General features: G+C 43.7%; 1 protein-coding gene across 1 annotated transcript; it reads left to right on the top strand.

The window, feature by feature from the left end:
- The first annotated feature begins 2,211 nt into the window (after positions 1 to 2,211).
- Positions 2,212 to 3,661, top strand: LOC310689019 (uncharacterized protein C11orf96 homolog). Its single transcript, XM_083466237.1, has one exon. The coding sequence runs from the start codon at positions 2,641 to 2,643 to the stop codon at positions 3,019 to 3,021; it is 381 nt and encodes a 126-aa protein (XP_083322363.1). The 5' UTR covers positions 2,212 to 2,640; the 3' UTR covers positions 3,022 to 3,661.
- The last annotated feature ends 16,126 nt before the right edge of the window (positions 3,662 to 19,787 follow it).

The following is a 19,787-nucleotide window of genomic DNA, read 5'->3' as shown; positions in this document are numbered from 1 at the left end:
GCCTTGACAGGAGTGTCAACCCTATCCATGAGAAAATTTCCTCAGACCATTCAGGAATAATTCTGATTCTATTGCTCTTGCAAAGGGGGGAGATCATCTTAATAGGTCCTCCACCCCTACAGGGGACACTGTCATGGCCAATCAAATCATACCAGAAAATGTACATAACAATTTCACTTCAAGCTCCCCAATCAACAGAATCGAGTTGCCCCACACTGTTAAAGGGTATGTCCTACCTCACGGGCTGCAGGCTAAATGCTAATTGCAATATATTTTCAACTACACCGATACTTGTGTATATACACAAAAAATCTAGAAAAATCAAAGCTATTTTAGTGTTGTTCTAGCATTCAAGGCTTCCCTGCCCCTATCTTAGTATATGCCATACCAGCCTCGCTCTTTAGAAGCCAGGCAAGTCTCACTGATGTTAGTCAGTGCAGATGTAACACAGACATCCAAAGGTTAGCCCTGTCAAGTTGGCATCCTTCTCCACCCCCACCCGCAATTTGATGCCATATACTCTGCTCACAAAGGAGCCAGGAATTAAGCCTGGTGATGCAATAACTTCAGTCACAGTTTAATGCAGTCTTTGGGTTGTGGTAAAGCTTTCCAGGGGCGAGGTGCCTGGAGCAAGTTTTTGAAGGTTGTGGACAAGATATGTTATCCTTTCCTATTTTGTAGCGGATTAAAATAACAATTTAAGTTTTAGAAGATAAACTTTTCATTGAGGATGTCAAATATATAGTGTTTTTAAAAATCCAATCTTTTTGACATGATTTTTTAAAAATGTCGTCTTTATGTTACATATTTAGCCAAAAAATATTTCTTTGGCTACTGTTATTCTCAAGTAGCTTTCTTATTACATTGGGGGGTGGGGGGGGGGTTTGAATACATAGCAAATAAGGTGTCAGTGTGATTTTGAGAGGCAAGCATAGCCTGAAGTCTGAAAACATGTTTGCTCGGTCATATTATGTGCCCCTCTCACATCATTTGCAAATGTGGGATGCAAAGATGCAGGGATTCTCTTTTACAGGTGATGTATGTTATATGAACATGTCAAACTGTCTTATAACGAGCCAGACCTCTGGCAGAGGCTGTCCAAAATCTCAAACAGAAGTCTTTCCCAACTCTGTCTATTTTACCACTGCAGACAACTGAAATTCCATGGCTGTTTTACGTAATTGTATGAGATCTGTATATTGTATAGGAGTATATTGTATTATGCCCTGGATGGACAGATTAGAAACATTCTTACTAAAAACCAATAAAGAAATATCAGTACTTTGTCAGAAGCCAAACGTCTTGGGAGAGAGCACTGGCCCCAAACTCCCCACCCCCCATAGAAACTTGCCTTCTTTGGAATTGCCCTATTGATCCCAACCCGTGTCTTGGAAGTAACGCGTGTTGTCCATACACACACGGTAGTCCGTCCAAATGCAACCCTTCGCCATTTGTGGGGATCCGTTTTGCAGCACAAGTCTAGGGTTAGGGGGGGCTAAAGCGACGGAGCCCCAGACAAATCATCCCAAAGCCATCTTCTTTCCAAATCGGGTTGACAAAGCCAAGCGCTGCTTTGCAAGCGACACGATGTATGTCTGCACTGATCTTTTTGCCGTTTTAAGTCGTGTGTGTGTGTGTGTGAAAATCCTCCCCAGTGCAAGTGGGGTAACAGCAGCCAGAGTTTGGAGCTGCAAAGAGGAAGGAAACGGACCATGTAGGGAGCGGGATTTAAATCCACACTCACACGCTTAACCCCCCCCCCTCTTAAACGCTGCTAATAAAATCCCCTAGCATTGCAGTGGGTTGGACTAGATGACCCTTGGGGCCCCTTCCAGCTCTACAATTCTATGATCGAAGTCGGACTTCTATGCTTCCCCTGTGGCTGCTTCAAAGTTAAAAAAAAGAAAGTCGGGAGATCCCATTGCACCTATTCCGCGTCCGCTTTCCCGGCTGCCTTCGCCGCCTCCCCCTGCGAAAAAGGGGCCGCTTCTTCTCCAGGAACCCCCCCTCCCCCAGCAGGCGGGGGCGACGTGTTTTGGCGCGTCCCTCGTCCTCTCCCCCTCACCTCCGCCTCGCCTTCCGGGTTCCCTCGCTCCCTCCCCCGGCCATTTCTGCGGTGGGTGCTGGCGGGGCTTTCCGCCGTTCTTTGGAAGAGGGGCGGTGGGAGCGCGCGTCGACGTCGTCGTCAGGCGGAAGGGAAGCGGCCTCAGCGCCTTTAAATGGCATTGCTTGTCATCTGAGCATGCTCCTGTGTGGGCAGGCGAGGGGTATATATATGTCGGCGGGGAGCGCGGGGAGATCCAGCCAGGCGCGGAAGCAGCGTGGCGCGGGGATACCAGCGGAGCGCGCGCTTCTTTCTGCCAGTCGCCGCCACCAGCAGGATTTACCCTCCTCCCCAGCGCGCTTTTTCGGCTGCGAAGCGGCAGAAGCCACCCTCTCGCCCCACCTCCGGCGGCTTTCCCGCCTTTTTCGCCCGGGTCTCCCTCGCCTTAGAGAGAAACGCCTCAAGGCAGCGAAGAATAAGGAGAAGCGCAAAGCGAGACCCAAGCGCGAGGCGCTCTTCGGGGCGCTCGTTTTGTGGCGCGCGCGCTCTCTTTCTCGGCGTTCCCTTTTCTGCCGCTTTTCTCTTTCCCCCGCCCGATGGCTGCCGCCGCCGCCAAGCCCGCGGAGCTGATGGGCATCTGCTCGAGCTACCAGGCGGTGATGCCGCACTTCGTCTGCATCGCCGAGGAGTTCCCTCAGCCCACCCGGCCGGGCAAGCTGCCCCGGGGCAAGCTGCGCAGACCCCGCCAGTCGCGCTTCAAGACGCAGCCGGTGACCTTCGACGAGATCCAGGAGGTGGAGGAGGAAGGGGTCTCTCCCATGGAGGAAGAGAAAGCCAAGAAGTCCTTCCTGCAGTCCCTCGAGTGCCTCCGGAGGAGCACCCAGAACCTCAGCCTGCAGCAGAGGGAGAAGAAGCTCAGCAGCTGCAGCCGCCTGAGGAACAGCCTGGACTCCAGCGACTCCGACTCCCCGCTCTGAGGGACCCGGGACGGGGGCATGAGAAGCGGGCAGGACAGGACGGGACACCCGCCGCCCCTCTCTGGCCCCGCGCTCCATAAGGAAGTGAAACCGAGAGGAACTCCGCAGAGTCTCCTTTCTAAAGCCGAAAGGGACGGTTTCTGGTTGTTTGGCTTTTCCCTCGCCGGGAACGGACGCCCCCTCCTTGTTTTGCCTCCTACAGCCCATCCAAATCCTGTAACAAGACAAGAGACTTTGGGAAGAGCGTGCGAGTCGCCACCTCCTCGTTTCCTTTCCCTTCTTTTCTTTAAAACTCTGATAAAGATCCGGTGTGAATGTAGTAGATGCCCAGGACAGTTCGCAAGTGAGGTCAAAATATTTTAAAAGAAAGTGCTTGTATGTATGCTTCTACCTTGACTGAGTTTTTCTCTCCCCCCACCCCCCCTTTTTTAGAAAACAAAGGGGAAATAAATAAAAAAAATTGCACATCTTTTTCTAACTGTTAAAAAAATATGAGATGCTTTATGGATGCAATCCGCTGCTGGACTTTATATTTATTTTTGCATTTAAACTCTGGACTGCATTAACTTAAAATGTTTATACCTGAATGTCTGTAATTATTTCCACAGAAGAGAAATAAAACTGATATATTTGCACAATGCACCTGGGACTGATTGATAATTGCATTTGATCTTTATGCATAGTATTAATATTTATAGACATGCCCCTCATAAATTATCATGGTTGTATACACCACAATATGTAAGTACATACTGTTTTTTATCTTCTGAAGAAGCAACACACAAAAAGCTGTGTATTTACTACAGTGCTTTAAAATGAAGGAATGATTAATATACTGTAGATATAATAAGTTGAGAGTTGGAATGCAGTTTTTTAAAAAAACATCCTGCAATGTAATGTTGCAGAGTGATTCTGATAACAACTTAAAGTGTAAGTTCTTGATGTTGAGATTAGTTTATTGACCGATGCCTGATAGCAGTTTTCTCTTCTGGGAACCCAAAAGGGTTGTGAAGTTTTGAAACTCGATACAGTGCTGCAGTTCTTGTTATGCAAGACAGGAGGTTTGGGGAGGGACGCCTGCACTCTAGGAAGAGGCATTCATTTCCTTCCCATCCTAGTAAAAACTAAGAAAATGCCTATATATCTCTTATCCTCTGCTCCCTTCAATCATGCATGTGCAGTTTTTCTACCTTTCATTTTAAACTACTGCATCTGTGCAGGGAAGTGCGCTTCTAAAAGTGCTGAGACCCGTAAGAACTGCTGCTCCCAGTTTCTTAAGCATCAGAATACTAATGTCTGTTCTCCCTTCAACACATACTTCTAACCATCTGTCAGCAAAGCACTGCACTATGTCAGCCTTTCATTTCGTCAGATATGCTCCTGAAGTCCTGACACCATATTTTGGAATTTTTCTAATAGCCCAAGGGAAAGTTCATGTAAAGGCCTCTCTCTTTCTCAAGAAATCAGTTGTTATGATTGAGACTGGTCCTTAACTCTGCTTGTTTGGATTTGGGGAGGGGGCCGAGAGGCGGGGGGGGGGATCCTCAAAACACAAGTTTCTGAGAAAAGATGAAAGTGGGAGCTGATGCCAGAAATCCCCCAGGAATAAGAGGCACTAGCAGAGATGAAGATTGTAGTGTCAGATAAGAGGTGATGCTGCAGAACAGAATGCACTTAGAGCCTAGATGTGAATAGCACTAAATACCGCAGAATAGGACAAAAGCAAGATATATAGGAAGCCAGGAGTTTCTGGGTTATAGGACAAATGTTTCTGGTCTGGATTACAGCGTGTCAGCAGAGCAGCATTTTTCAATTTACCAAAAAACCAACCAAACAAAATGAAATGCAAGAAACTTTTTAGAGTTCATCATGCAGAAAAATCCATTAATAATCAGACAGGCAAGGAAGTGAGATATATTCCCCATCAGTTTCTGTAATAAAAACCCTCTGAAAAGCACCATCAGTATTTTGTTTCAAATGCTGGTTTAAGTCTTCTGTTTACAAGGCCTTGCTGATATGTATAGCTTAAGCATGAGTTATTATGTATCATTGTCCAGAAGTTGACTAGGTATTTTATGCTGTTTTATGGATGCGTTAGTTTTACCACCTAGATACTGTGCTTATTCTACAGCAAAAGCCTATAAAAAGCCAGAAAAGGAAATTGTGAGTGAGCCAGATGTTCCTCTTACCATAGAAAACAAACTAAACTATCTTCTTAAGATGCACATACGTACACACTCATAATCTATACATCCTGAATGCAGAAATATCACGGTAACTTGGAAGCTAACCATCCTAAATGCAAGCATGCTCCACTTCCAAGTTACTTTAAATAGAAATAATTGTTTAAAAGTCATCTGTATTTCTTCTCAGATATTTCCAGCATTACTTGTGATCTGGAAATCCCACTGTGAGGCTGTTTGGAGGCTCAAAACTGCCCCTTTGTCCATAGCTTTTAAGTAACCCTACAGCAGGGCAATGCTCACTTAAAGCGTTCAAGCTACTGCATCCTTGGATGACTCAAGCAATGTGGCTCTGCAGGTTTGTGTTAAGGGTTTAGGTAAAAAAAAATCTGTTAAAAGGTAGAGTCAGTCAGGAAGAATCTCAGGCTGCTGATAAAACTTCCCCTCTTGGAGCTCTCTATTCTACACAAGCTGGCATTAAGGAGGCTGTTTACCTGTATGCTTCCCATGGCTGTGTTTGTATGTAGCTGGGATGCCATCAGAAATGGGCAGGCGATGCTGCACTGCCAGACTGCAGACAGCAACACAGCGGTAGGCAGCAACAGCATCTGCAGGAAAAGGATTTGCATTGGCTTTATACTTCCAAGAACTCCATTTGGAAATCTAGTCAGGAGCAGATCAGCGGGGGAAAGGAGGAGGGAGGGAGAGAATATGATAAAGGCTTCATTATTCCGTTTAGAATATTTCAGAATAAAAACAAGGTTGTTGTTTAGTGGCAAATGCTAACTTATTTAAATGCATGCAGATGTAATTGCTTTATTTATTTATTTCTAAAGAAGAGGTGTCCTGGTATTAAAAGCAACACAGCCAGCTGGTTTAAGATGGGGAGGGGGTTGTCTCCCTCAAAATGATGGTCTAACAAGTTTGTCATGTGTCCCCTTCTGAAAGATGCTGTGTTTATGAGTATCTGCATGGGGGGGGGGTGTACTTTTGGTAGGCACAACATCTCCCATTAACACAGCCTTAAGATGAAAGAGATTTCAGCAGCTTAACTTTCTCTTGGAATTAAGCTATTAAAGATGTAGAGAGCCTGCTAGGCTAAGAAGTCTGTGATCCCTTGAAGTGGGAAAGCAGGGCAACTTTTTAAGGTAGCCCCCCCCAATAAATCTCCTTTATTTAGAAAGATTTATAGACTGCTTAATCTCAAAGCTGTGAGCAGTGCACATTCCAAAATTCTAGGTAAAGCACAGGTAAAAGCCACAAGTTAATCCCACAGACTAACACCAAAACAGTCACCATGGTGTGAGCATGGAGGGGTTATGTAGCTTTCATCAGAAATGACATAAGAATTACCCAGATGGGCTTCCTAGTGGGAACTGCATTTTACCAGTGATCATATTTTTCTAAAAACTCACAAACAGAAGAGCATCTTTGGGGAGAAGCCATTTAAAATCTGTGCAAGCAAACAAGGAAGAGATGGGCATTCAGCTCAACAAACTTTCTAGATATGGCCTGTCTAGACAGTTTATTGAACACCGTTCATTGCTTGGCAGGCAGTTTGACATTCCTGCGATAGGAATGCAATTGCCCATCTTAATCCCAAAAGTTTTATCGTGCAGCATTATGCCTTAATATACAAAGGATTCTAGCAGGTATGTGGGGAAGTAAAATCATTCCTGTTATTTTGCCAAGAAAAGAAAGAAACCGATGAATAAATGCACTGTGTATTATGAGTTAGATCAATTGTTCAGCATAGTTCTTTAGTATCAGTTCAGATTGTTGCTTTCTGGGTGGCATTCATGAACACCAAAGCAGGCAGTTCATCACATCATTATGGTATTTACTGATGATGTATAGAGGAAAAATCCTCCCTCCTCAGCAGCAGGAAGCTACCTTGGTCTTTCTAGCTGAGGCAGCACATATAGCTCAGTTGGAAGAGCACAAGACTCTTAATATCAGGGTCAAGGGTTCGAGCACCATGCTAGGCAAAAGATTCCTGCATTGCAGGGGGTTGGACTAGATAATCCTTGTGGTCTCTTCCAACTCTACAATTCTATACTGACTGGCAGTGGCTCTCCAGGGTTTTGGACATGAAATTTCTCCAGCCCTATTTGGAGACCCTGGGGAATGGACGTGGGGCCTTCTGCAAGGACAGTGGGAGTTGTGCCACTGAGCTAGTTCCCGTCTAGTGCCATGCTTTCTTAGTCTTCCCTTAAGCCAGGCAGGTAACTGGCTACAATCGTCCAGATTCTTCATGTTTGTTTAAAAGAAATAACTGCACTCATCAAACTTGTTTGACTATTTCTTCCCCTAATTCATTTAGTGCTGATATTTGTGCCCATTTTCTAAATGCTACCATGAAGGGTGGGGGTACAAACAGATAGAAATATTTAATAGTATACAACAGAATGCAAATTTGCAATGAAATTAAAAGTAGATGGAAGCTGGATAGCAGATCTGAAATGCCCTGCTTCCTCAGTTTTGTCTCTTAGATTATAAACCTGAGTACTGAGGTCATTTTGATTGGTATTGTTCTGTAAATTGTTGTGAGAGCCTGTTTAGTTGAAGAGCGGAGGGAAACTGCCTTCATGGCAGGGACTGAACCAGAGGTTTTCTGCATGCAAAGAAGATGCTCTACCACTAAGCAATGATCCCTAGGAGAAACACTTTGATATGCTAATCTGATCAGGAATATTAACACATTTGTACTGGGAAGGCATGCTGATACCTGTATATACCCCTGGCAATTGGACTTGCTGGCTGAGACTGATAGGAGTTGGGAGTCTTATATCTGGAGAGCCACCAGTTCACATATACCAGTTTCATATACAATTCAGTCCTTGATCTCAAATGTCAAAACGGGCATTGACCCTCCCTCTCGGACAAAGCATACCCACAAGAGTCTCCATTTCACAAGTTTCTTAGAGGTTATTATTTGTTGTTAAATGCTCAATGTGGATGAGAAGTTGAACTTAATTGTGGGTGCTGTGTATGGGAATATTGGTATAAATTCACTTAGTATAATCATATTACAGATTTAGACCCACATGCCTTTGTTTTCTATGCTCTCCCTTCTCATTGTTCATCTTCCAAGTAGCAGTTTCAGTTGAAAGCTTTTTGAAGGGATCTGTTTTATGTCAACTCTTAAAATACCCTGAGTACAGATACAGTGGTACCTCGGGTTACAGACACTTCAGGTTACAGACTCCACTAACCCAGAAATAGTACCTCGGGTTAAGAACTTTGTTTTAGGATAAGAACAGAAATCGTGCAGTGCCAGCGGGAGGCCCTATTGGCTAAAGTGGTGCTTCAGGTTAAGAACAGTTTCAGGTTAAGAATGGACCTCCGGAACGAATTAAGTTCTTAATCCTGTAGTACTATAGGAATTAATATGCAGCTCCAGAGGTAATACAGCAATCTTTGGCTTCGTTATGGACACTGAGATGATCCATACTTCTTGGCCTAGTCTGTGGAAGTTGTTTTCCACTCACAGTTCTGAGGCATTACAGTTCAGTAAAGGTAAAGGGACCCCTGACCATTAGGTGCAGTCGTGACCGACTTTGGGGTTGCGGCGCTCATCTCGTTTTATTGGCCAAGGGAGCTGGTGTACAGCTTCCGGGTCATGTGGCCAGCATGACTAAGCCGCTTCTGGCGAACCAGAGCAGCACATGGAAATGCCGTTTATCTTCCCGCTGGAGTGGTACCTATTTATCTACTTGCACTTTGACGTGCTTTCAAACTGCTAGGTTGGCAGGAGCAGAGACCGAACAACGGGAGCTCACCCTGTCATGGGGATTCGAACCGCCTACCTTCTGATCAGCAAGTCCTAGGCTCTGTGCTTTAACCCACAGCACTACCCGCGTCCCCTACAGTTCAATAAAAAGGTAAAGGGACCCCTGACCATTAGGTCCAGTTGTGACCGATTCTGGGGTTGCGGTGCTCATCTCGCTTTATTGGCTGAGGGAGCCGGCGTATAGCTTCCGGGTCATGTGGCCAGCATGACAAAGCCGCTTCTGGCAAACCAGAGCAGCACACGGAAACACTGTTGGAGCGGTACCTATTCATCTACTTGCACTTTGACATGCTTTTGAACTGCTAGGTTGGCAGGAGCAGGGACCAAGCAACAGGAGCTCACCCCGTCGTGGGGATTCAAACCGCCAACCTTCAGATCGGCAAGTCCTAGGCTCTGTGGTTTAACCCACAGTGCCACCTGCGTCCCTACAGTTCAGTAGTAAATAGTAAAATCCATGGCTGATAAAAGCTAGCTGCTGGGGGCATGACTGGATAAGTTCAGGCTGTGGTGATGCAGCTGCAGGCATTCCTGGGGGAAACTGATAATTAAGATCCATTTCAGTGTGGGTTCAGACCCTGCTTCAGTTGCTGTGCATTGACCACTAGAGGAAGGCTTTTTTCACATTACAGCAGCTTCCTTATGAAGGTTACTAGGGCTGGAGGGTGGGGCAACTCAGGTGAAACAACCATCCTCTAATGGCAACTGCAGAGTCTCTCACCCCTCACCCAAATGCAGGCTTCACACTGGATTCAAAGAAAATTAAAATATTCCTAGATAATGCATTATTTTCAGTTGGGTGGTTATCATTTCTCTCTCTCCCACAATATTTGTATTTTGGAGGCTTAGGTTATTTGTTCGTACTTAAAACCTGTGTAGAAAGGTTCCTTCCTTGAGAGGGAAGTGAAAAAGGAGAAAGTGGAGGAGGAAAGGGAGGTGATAGCACGACATGCTTGCAAAATGATTCTTGGGTTACTGAAAATGGCTCAGAGGATGTTATTTATTTGCCTATTACTGTTGATACTGGGTCCTGGCAATTGTGCTGCTGAAAACTTTACGAGGTCCTAACTCAACTGCTCATAATCCTCCAGGAGGGCTGCACAGAAACAAGCAGCATGATTATGTTCCTTGGCACAATTCTAGAGACATTCAATAATAAAAGAACACAATTTCTTCATACTTAAAGAAAAAGAAAGAAAAGAAGCAGCCACTGCTGAGTGATTTTGCTGCTCAATTTTTAATAGCTGCTGCACTCTGAAGTATGCCAAGTCATTGGCAGCCTCTACCTCATCCTGTCCTTTTTAACTGTTCCTGTGTGGCATTGGTGTCATTATATTAACTGTACAGACATAGAGTTGAGGCAGAAATATCTGTATAACATTGTTACACCAGCATATAAAGTTGCCATCAAAGAGGGAACCACAAAGGCTGGATGAAATGTTTGCAAACCTAGGCTATAACATTTGAGACCAATTAGGCAGGTATTTGTTATAGTTAACAGGAAATCAATAAGACTTTTATCTTTTGGTAAATAAAATCAGTAAGGTAAAGGTAAAGGTACCCCTGCCCGTACGGGCCAGTCATGACCGACTCTAGGGTTGCGCGCTCATCTCGCTCAAGAGGCCGGGAGCCGGCGCCATCTGAAGACACTTCCGGGTCACGTGGCCATCGTGACGAAGCTGCAACTGGCGAGTCAGCACCAGCGCAGCGCACGGAAATGCCGTTTACCTTCCCGCTATAAAGCGATACCTATTTATCTACTTGCACTTAGGGGTGCTTTCGAACTGCTAGGTGGGCAGGAGCTGGGACCGAACGACGGGAGCTCACCCTGCCGCGGGGATTCGAACCACCGACCTTACGATCAGCAAGTCCTAGGCACTGAGGTTTTACCCACAGCGCCACCCGCATCCCTTCAGTACTGGCAAGCTATTCAGTACTGGCAAGCTATTCTTTAAAACCACATAAGTTCAAGGAACCAAACTGGGAACCAAAGCTATAAACTGACCTGTGTTTAGTAAAGGTCTTGTGAATCAGGAGTCCTGCCAGAACAGTATTGCTGGGTCAGAATTTTTTTAAAGTAGATGGTGAAAAATTAAGGTTGAGAAGAAAAATTGGCATTTGAATAATAAAAGAGCCATTCTGTGAATACAGCTGCAAATTATATAGTGTTGTGTCATTTAAAAAATGTGGCCTAAACCTTAGAGAGAACTTAAAACCAATGGACTCTTAGTGGTGGCTTATTTACAAGGGTACAAATAAGAATGTATGATTAAGGCACAGAATACAGTACTGCTTAAATAGCCATGATTGAGTTGCTGCCCTTCTGCAGCTTTCAGCTTCGCAAACCTTTCATTCAGAGAGGAAAAGAATACCCACTCTTTCTCTCTTCCCTCATAGGTGAATTTTCCCACCTTCCCTTGGTTTTAAACAGTGGCGTAGCGTGGGGGGTGCAGGGGGGCCCGGCCGCACCGGGCGCAACATCTGGGGGTTAGGGTTAGGGGGCGCAAATCCACGGGTTAGGGGGCGCAAATTACTTGCCTTGCCCCGGGTGCTGACAACCCACGCTACGCCACTGGTTTTAAAGTCTTCTACTGAGGTGTTGAGCGGCCGCTGATTTGACAGGGCCTGAAAGGACACCCATAGCCTTTCGCGGAGAGTTTTTTTGCCTCTCTTTCTCAGTTGATAGCAGGTGATTGTTAGGTGTCTTCTACATAGGAACTGTTGCAGCTTGGGTGAAATGGCATTGGACAGGATCCAAACGTAAGGGGAACCTTCCTGAAGGGCCTTGAAGTCCAGGCTCCTGCCCTGAACTTGGAGTGGACTGGGCCTGGGCAACTCATCTCAGATTAGCAACAGGATTCCATTCACATGGTTTGCACCACGTTGGGTCTTTGTGCCCTGGTCAACTCCCATGGCTTTCCCCAGTTGGTATGGCATATCAGGCTTCAGACAGGAAGTACTGGAGATTAATGGACCCTGACTCAATGCCATGGCAACCCTGCTTTCCTCACTGTAGCCAGTAAAAGGTTGTGACCTATTTTCACTCACACCCATGTTCTGAGTATTGTGTTATCTCTTTACCTGGCCTGGGGAATACAACCACAATGTGCCTGTCTTGCTGATCAGACTACAGAGAGTTGATGGGGAAAAACAGAATCGGTGCTTCCGATAGTCCTATAAGGTCCAGTCACCCTGTTTACATGTATAATGCACAGAAATCTATGTAGCTAGACAGCTATTTACAATTTATGTGCAGCCTGTGTATTTTGCCATTGAAACACAGGTATATATATTTTTAATCCAGGGTAATGTTGGCTCTGAGGATACAGCTTGTCTTTAATTTCTGAAACCTAGCATTCTTGGCAATGCTAATAAGAAGCTATTGTGCAACCCTGTAAAACACAGGATCCTGAAATTACACAAGCACAAAAGGAAAAGGTAAGAGAGCTTGTGATGGTATGTGCACTGAATGAATAACCCTTCCCCAGTTAATTGAAAGGTGTGTTGTTCAAGATAGAGACCTTGAATAAGCTGCTCTGCAATCAAATCAAGTTTGTTTAACAGGTGCATTGCAAAAAACACCTGCTGCCCTGAATAGTGCACTACATGGGGAATCTGTGGGCTGAAACTTTCTTTTTTAAAATCATGCTTAGGTTTCATCAGTATGGGATATGGGGGCAAGGCCAAGAGTAAGATGTTCCAGCAGCATCAGACCCAAGATATAAGGCAATTCTGTAGTGGCTAGATTAACATTTTTAAGCTTCTTTACCTAATATTTTGTGTTTTAACTAACATTATTTGACACTAAACCACACACACTAAACATTTGTTTCTTAACTGGCTTGATCTTTTCTACAAAAATTATCACGAAATATGCTACCAGGAGTTAAGATTGACTATGCTCAGTTGGTACAGAATGCAGACTGTTGTGAGGGGAGCGGAAAACTGAGAGGAATGTGATGAAGTATCTTAGGAAAGGGCATGGCTGGCTGACATTCTGAAGTACTGCACACTGCAACATTTGCAGCAGGGAACCCCCACAACCTAGTACAGTAAAAGGTAAAGGTAAAGGGACTCCTGACCGTTAGGTCCAGTTGCGGACGACTCTGGGGTTGCAGCGCTCATCTTGCTTTACTGGCCGAGGGAGCCAGCGTTTGTCAGCAGACAGTTTTTCTGGGTCATGTGGCCAGCATGACTAAGCCACTTCTGGCGAACCAGAGCAGCGCACGGAAACACCGTTTACCTTCCCGTCGGAAGGTATCTACTTGCACTTGATGTGCTTTTGAACTGATAGGTTGGCAGGAGCAAGGACCGAGCAACGGGAGCTCACCCTGTTGCAGGGATTCGAACTGCCGACCTTCTGATCGACAAGTCCTAGGCTCTGTGGTTTAGACCACACCGCCACCCGCTTCCAGTGGGAAAGCTAAAAATAAAGCAAAACACAGTTCCCATGAGAGAAGTTCCTTCACGGCTTTTGGGAGGAGGCTTTTAACAGCCAATTGTTTAAAAAAGCAGGCATATAAATATTGATGGCTATCGGGCAATGCCCAATATGCTCTGAGCACAGATTATTCATCCCCTGCCTCTCTGCTATGCTCTCTGTCTTGCCAGAAGTCTGCACCAGATGTGCCTGCCTGTTCGTCAGAAGATGACGAAGAAAGAGCTTGATCATAACATACGATCAGAAGTGCTGTCAGAAGCACTTTTTTTAAAAAAATCACATTTGTGACAGAAAGAATACACTACTGCGTTGTGTGAATTTAAGCTGAGATTTCAGAGACGACAGATGCTGGTTTCTTAACCAATTTTTGGTTTGGGGGCATGATTTTAAAGGCAACCACAAGGTAGTTGAGGCAGAATCAAGAGATGTGCATTAGCAGCAGTGCATACCATCCTTTCATAAAAGACATGGGCGTAGTCAAGGGGAGGCGGGGGGGGGACAACTGCCCCCCCATCAAGTAAAACAATAGAAATAACTAACTGGCCAATCACATCAGTTCTGCCCCCCCAACAAAGTCCTGCACCCCCTAACAAAGTCCTGCCCCCCTTACAAAAATCCTGGCTATGGCCGTGGCCACAGACATGCCTGGTGGGCCGCACTGTTTTTCGTTGCCTCAGCCCAGCTCCGTTTTACTGTTCTTTAGCAAACACAACCTTTTTTTTTCTACACAAAGAAGTTGTTCCACGATGCCAGTGACTTTCCAGATTAACAAGTAGGCTTTAAAAATACGTAATTAAGGGTTAAGGTGTGAACTGATGGTTGATCCTGTAGTTTGCATAGCATCTATCCACCTGGTGGCCATAATCATAATTAATACTAATCCTGATATACCTAACAGGCTTGCCATTACTGAGCTCTCCTGGGGAGAATGCTACATTCATAGAATTGTTGTTCAGCTACATGACAAACAGGACTGAAAAGAACATCCCACAGGAAAAGGTGAAATTCTTATTAATGCTGCTATTTAGTGTTCAGTTACTTAACACGAATGTGTGTGTGTTTACTAAAGTGTTTATTGAAAAGCAAGTCACGGTGCAATCAAAAACATACTGCCTAAGAACTTGTTTTGCATAGTATTGTATTCTTTTGCCAGCCTTTGCTAACCTGATGCCCTCCAGGTGTTTTGGACTAAAATTCCATTCAGCCCCTGCACCAGATCGGTAAAGGCCGGCTTTGCACTCCCCATTTCATGGAGTAATTGGGAGTTTCATAGGCTGCCTTTGATGGGTTCTGTTTCCTTGCAAGGAGACAGTTCTGGCGCCTTACAGTGTTTTCGTAACATCTGTTTATTTCCAAATCCATAAATTGAACAGAAGGGATTAAGCAGGCACTGTCACAGGCAGTGCTAGTCTTTAAAGCAGCGTCAAGCCTCATAAAACAACAGCACACTTTTGGTGCCCCTCCACCAACCCCAAGTCACCTCAACACCAGCTGGCTCCAAAAACCTAGACATCTGACTGCTTTGCTGGCTACATGCAAAGACACTTTCCGTGGTTTATAGTAATCCATTATAGTTACCCATATCCACACTTACCTTTGCTCTGCACTTCCAGGCAGAGTTCCACACTTCAATGTTCCATGTCTGAGCATTTTACTTTATTTTGTCCCAAGCTTTGCCCATGAAAACCCACTCTTTAAAGCTGAATTGGAGCAAACATCAATTGGAGTTTTCCACGGATTGAAGTTTGTTCTGACTGAGCTTTAAAGAGAGGGTTTTCATGGGGAAAGCTTGAAAGGAAAAAGAGGAAAATAAAGGCAGTTGGACAGAGAGCTTTAAATTGCAGACTGTGCCTGGAAAAATTGGAGGAAATGTAAGTGTGTGGATAAGCCCTTAGTCAATCTATATTGAAGTATAATGGGGTGAGCATTGTTGATGGAGTTAGAAAAGATAACAGTACCACTGATCTACTGAGATTTGAGCTCTGATATTTTGAGCTCCAGTTTCGTTCAAAGGATGCAGCTCGGACAGTTGCTTCAAATCCTGCTTTTGGTGACAACCGCTAAGTTGGCCTCAGTTTAGTCATACCCAGGTATGAATGACACAAATGGTAGGCAGCATCAGTTGGAAGTATACGCCTGTAGGTCAAGACTGAAGTATGGTATATCATCAAGGATGAGTCAGGGCGAGGGTCATGGATGAAATTACTTGGTGTGGGAGTTAGATATTCACATAGCATGATCACTTCATCCTGAACCACTTTCCCAAATACTAAATACACTCACAGGTCTTGTATTCGGGTATTGTCTTTTTTCACTCTTGGATTTTAAAGGTGTGGCTTATATTCAGGTGTGGCTTATATTCGGGCCAATTTGGTATATCTGAATTTGCAAAATTACAGAATATCCAAGTCCTGAATGTCTGGTCCTGAATTGCAGATGACAGGAGAAAAACAATGTTGGGCCTACTGTCAATCTGGAAAATCGGTTGAGGGCTCTAGGTGGAAAAGTACATATTCCAGTGACAAACCTGAAATTAAGCACCAATATCTCAGGTAAGTTTGGATAAGTTTCTGAAATACCCATTCAAAACAGCATTATAACATTTTTTTTGTATTCTGATTAAAGAACATTCAGTTGAGGTTTCTCCGAAGTTTTCACAGTCATTGATCTGCTACTGAAAGTATTCTATATATTTTACTATGCAGAAAAGCGAATCTTTATTTTCTGCTGGGTTGTTTTTGAGCTGATAGCTTACTCAGCTGGGGGGGGGGGCAGTGGTGGAAAACCACATTCCACGTGAAGCATTCAGTTTTCTTCCCATTACATTTTTTTTGGTGTCCATCACTGAACATTATCCAGGCGTAACCCAGCATTAAGCTCTCAAGTGAGCACCACTGAAAGCTGTAACTCTGCCTGATGATGGTTCCAGTGGCCTGCTCCCCCCTCCACTCTGTGCATTGCCTGATTTATAGTTTAGAAACAAAATAATCCTTGCTTTCACAATCCCAGAAGACTCACATTTTCCATTTGGCTGCTATGCTTTTTACTTGATGCACTCAAGAGCAGGATGCCGGGTTTGTTGGGTTCAAGTATTTCACATTTTAAAGCAGACATTGGTATTTCATCTGCCTGCCCTGGTGAAAAAGATTAGAAATAAGCTCTCTAAGGTGGGCACTAGAGCTCTTGGGCACCATTACTGTAATTCAGCAGATGGTTGTGCTAAATGTTGTAACCACAGGAACCAGTCTGCCTAAATCAAAATAATCTGGGAAACACACTTTAAGCTCCCTATCTGGATCCCCCACTCTGCCCAGTTTTCACTGTAATGCTTCTGGGTCCAACAACAGGCAGCAAGAATGAGGAGTAGTTTTATAAAAGGTGCTTTATTAAAAGGAGCCTCTAAGACCCTTGGCTAGAACTGAAACTCAAGGCCTTAGGAACTGACCAGGCCATGTGACTCCAGGGCAAGTCCTCAAATTGCAAAGTCAACCAATTGCAAGCTATATCATTACAGTCACTATACATATTCCATAACAGCAGGTGCGGGAAACCTTTGGACATCCGGACATTGCTACACTACAGTTCCCATCAGCCTCAGCAAACATAGCTAATGCCCAGGGATTATAGGAGTTGTGGTTCAGTAACTTCTGGAGCCAAAGTTTTCCTTTTGCTGTGTTAGAGCATAGGCCATTTTCACCTGGTACATCCCATAAATTATGAACCTTGAACTGAGAGAAATGGGGAAGTTGCTTGCTTCCATTTCTGGGATGTATAAAAAGACCTGGAACTAATTTGGGAAAGTGTATTATATGGGGAGGACATTGAGAGTCCATTTCCTTTTCTTAATGATTACATATCCGTAAGTAAATATTCTCAACTTCCAACAAAAAACATGATCCTATATCGTAACGGATTCGCTCCCCTGCATTTTCCCAACAATCCATACAGCCATTATACAGCCAGTTTGAGCCAAAGAAAAGAAAGAACTGTCAATAAGTGGACTCAGGTCACGCTATTGCCACATTCTTCTCTATATCTTGCCCTAAGTTTCAAGTATGTAATAAATAAATAAATAAAATAGTGAACATGACCTGGCTTGCAAGATTGTTATAAGAGTAAAGATTTTAAAGCACTTTGCCAATGTTTAAAAGTTCTATATAATATGGTATGTGTTCTTAGAAGTGATCTATAGTTAAATGAAAATGCTAAGAAATACACCAAGATGCAATACCAGCCCCCACCATAAGGTGGTGGATAATTCTTAAAATTACTTACTTATATAGCATCCACTGGATGGAGTCCAAGGAAGTAAATCAAAGTTGTAGGCTACTGTTTTATAAAAGGGACCAACATTTAAAAAGGAACAAAGGGACATTGGTTACAGGCAATTACAAAGTACTATAGGAGACATACAATTCCTTTTGCTGAAATAAAAAGATTGGGGCAGTAGTAGCCTGGAGTTGCAGAAGAAGCCTGTTTTGAAGAAGGATGAGAAATGATAGGGGAGTGAGATGGTGGCATTGCAATATGAGTTACATGAGCAGGAGCTCCTGGGTCAAAAGGGAGGGTTATATGCTGTTGGGGCAAAGGATACAGGATGGACACGCAGCATGAAATACAGTACATTCTGAAAGAGTGGTTGAGCAAGGCCATGAAGAATCTGGTGTATAAGAAGTTTAACAAAGAGATATTTGGTTTTGATGCAAAGCAGAAGGAGGACGCAAACTAAAAGCAGGCCTGGTAAAAAGAAGTAAATATGCATGTAGTCCTTACCCACCCCCGGCAAAAAACAACAGCCTGTATTTGATATTAGAAGCAGCATGTTAAGATACTATATCTCTAAGATTCCAAGAAAGAAAAAGAATTCACTTGCAGTGGGTAGCACATATTGATAATTTAAAAACAAACAAACAAACACTTAAACATAATGACAAACAATGACAAACAACATTCAGATAATTGTAGAAGTTATATTATTGTAAAAGTTATATCTTTTTTATTTTTATTGGCAATGAATTCACTTGTGAGATTATCCAATGGCATTTCTGTCACAAGATTTCATTTTAGAAAGAGAACAGATAAAGATGACAGTCTTGACGGCGGCATCGTTGACATTCTATCTAGTTCCATTGGAAGTTTATCCAAAATACTGTAGTACTTTTCCAATCTGAATTTGTCCTTCCCTGTTGGCCTGCTGTCACTTTTTCTACTTGGGAAAACAGATTTGTGTCCCTATGCTCTTTATCTTTCATCGGAATATGTGGCCTCCACTTGATGACTCATTCTTATTTATTGTTTTTTTCTGTTCTTCCATTTCTTCAGAGTTGTTCCACATGTCAAGGACAAAAAAAGTGACCTTTTCCTTGACATAACATCAAGGTCTGCTTTTTTGTAGGATTTTGTTGACAAAGTAAAATCTGTGAAGGACTTTATGCCAGAATATTGCCAGAAAATATACTTCAAATGTTTTCAGGGCTTTGCTCGGTTTTTAACCAAAGGGTTTGCTTCTAAAGGCCACTTCTAAAAGCACCTCGCAAGCTGCCCTCAATTCCAGGGCCATGGTAGATTTCCCAGCTGGCCACTTCACAGGCAAATTTAGAAAAATCTAAATTTGAATGGCCCAATTATTATTATTTTTTAATGTATTTTTATTAAAGATTTTCTTGGTTTACAAAAGTATGTGCAATGTCTCTCTCTCTCCCCCCCCCCCCAGTTTCATTTGTTGAGACATTAGGGTCAGTGGGGGCAGAGCCTGGCCAGCAGACCTGAGAGTGAACGTTATCACTCCAGTCTGTCGGGCAAGTTTAAATGCCGGCTGCGCCTAACCCTCACATTGCAGTCAGTCAAAGGACAAAGAAAGTTTGCTTCTAACTTCCTTTGTATTCATAGACAATATTTATTAAGGTTTCCAAAATACAGTCAGAGTAGACAACGGTTTGTGTAGCAACTTCTCTGCAGGACCATCTTGTTTGTGACAAGTTTTTCAATGTTATCTTTGGCATATTATTATTATTATTATTATTATTATTATTATTATTATTATACCAGTGATCAACAGCTGGGGTTGTTTTCTGCAGCTACTAGCTGGGGTATGAAATTCAGGAGGCAAGTGGTATGTGCAAGGAAACTCCTTGTGTCTTAGAATGAGAGCTTACTGTCTATGACTTTATTTAAGAGCTGACAGCTCTCTGTACAGTTTCTCTTAAGAGACCTGCTCATAAACCATCAGTTCAGCATCAGATTCCTGCTAAAAGACAACCAAAAAAGGGTAATAGACATGAATCTTCTGCTGTATGGTTATAAATATGGAGAACAAAAAGAAAATAAGGAAAAGAAGTGGTATTCTTCATGT

Source organism: Podarcis liolepis (genome assembly GCF_965112155.1).
Source record: "Podarcis liolepis genome assembly, chromosome: 1".
NCBI classification, from domain to species: Eukaryota; Metazoa; Chordata; class Lepidosauria; order Squamata; family Lacertidae; genus Podarcis; species Podarcis liolepis.
This window is presented reverse-complemented; position numbering and strand designations above follow the sequence as displayed.

What these genes read in the sequence shown, in the direction of transcription:
- LOC310689019 (XM_083466237.1), top strand. Translation starts at nt 2,641, where the DNA reads ATGGCTGCCGCCGCCGCCAAGCCCGCGGAGCTGATGGGCATCTGCTCG.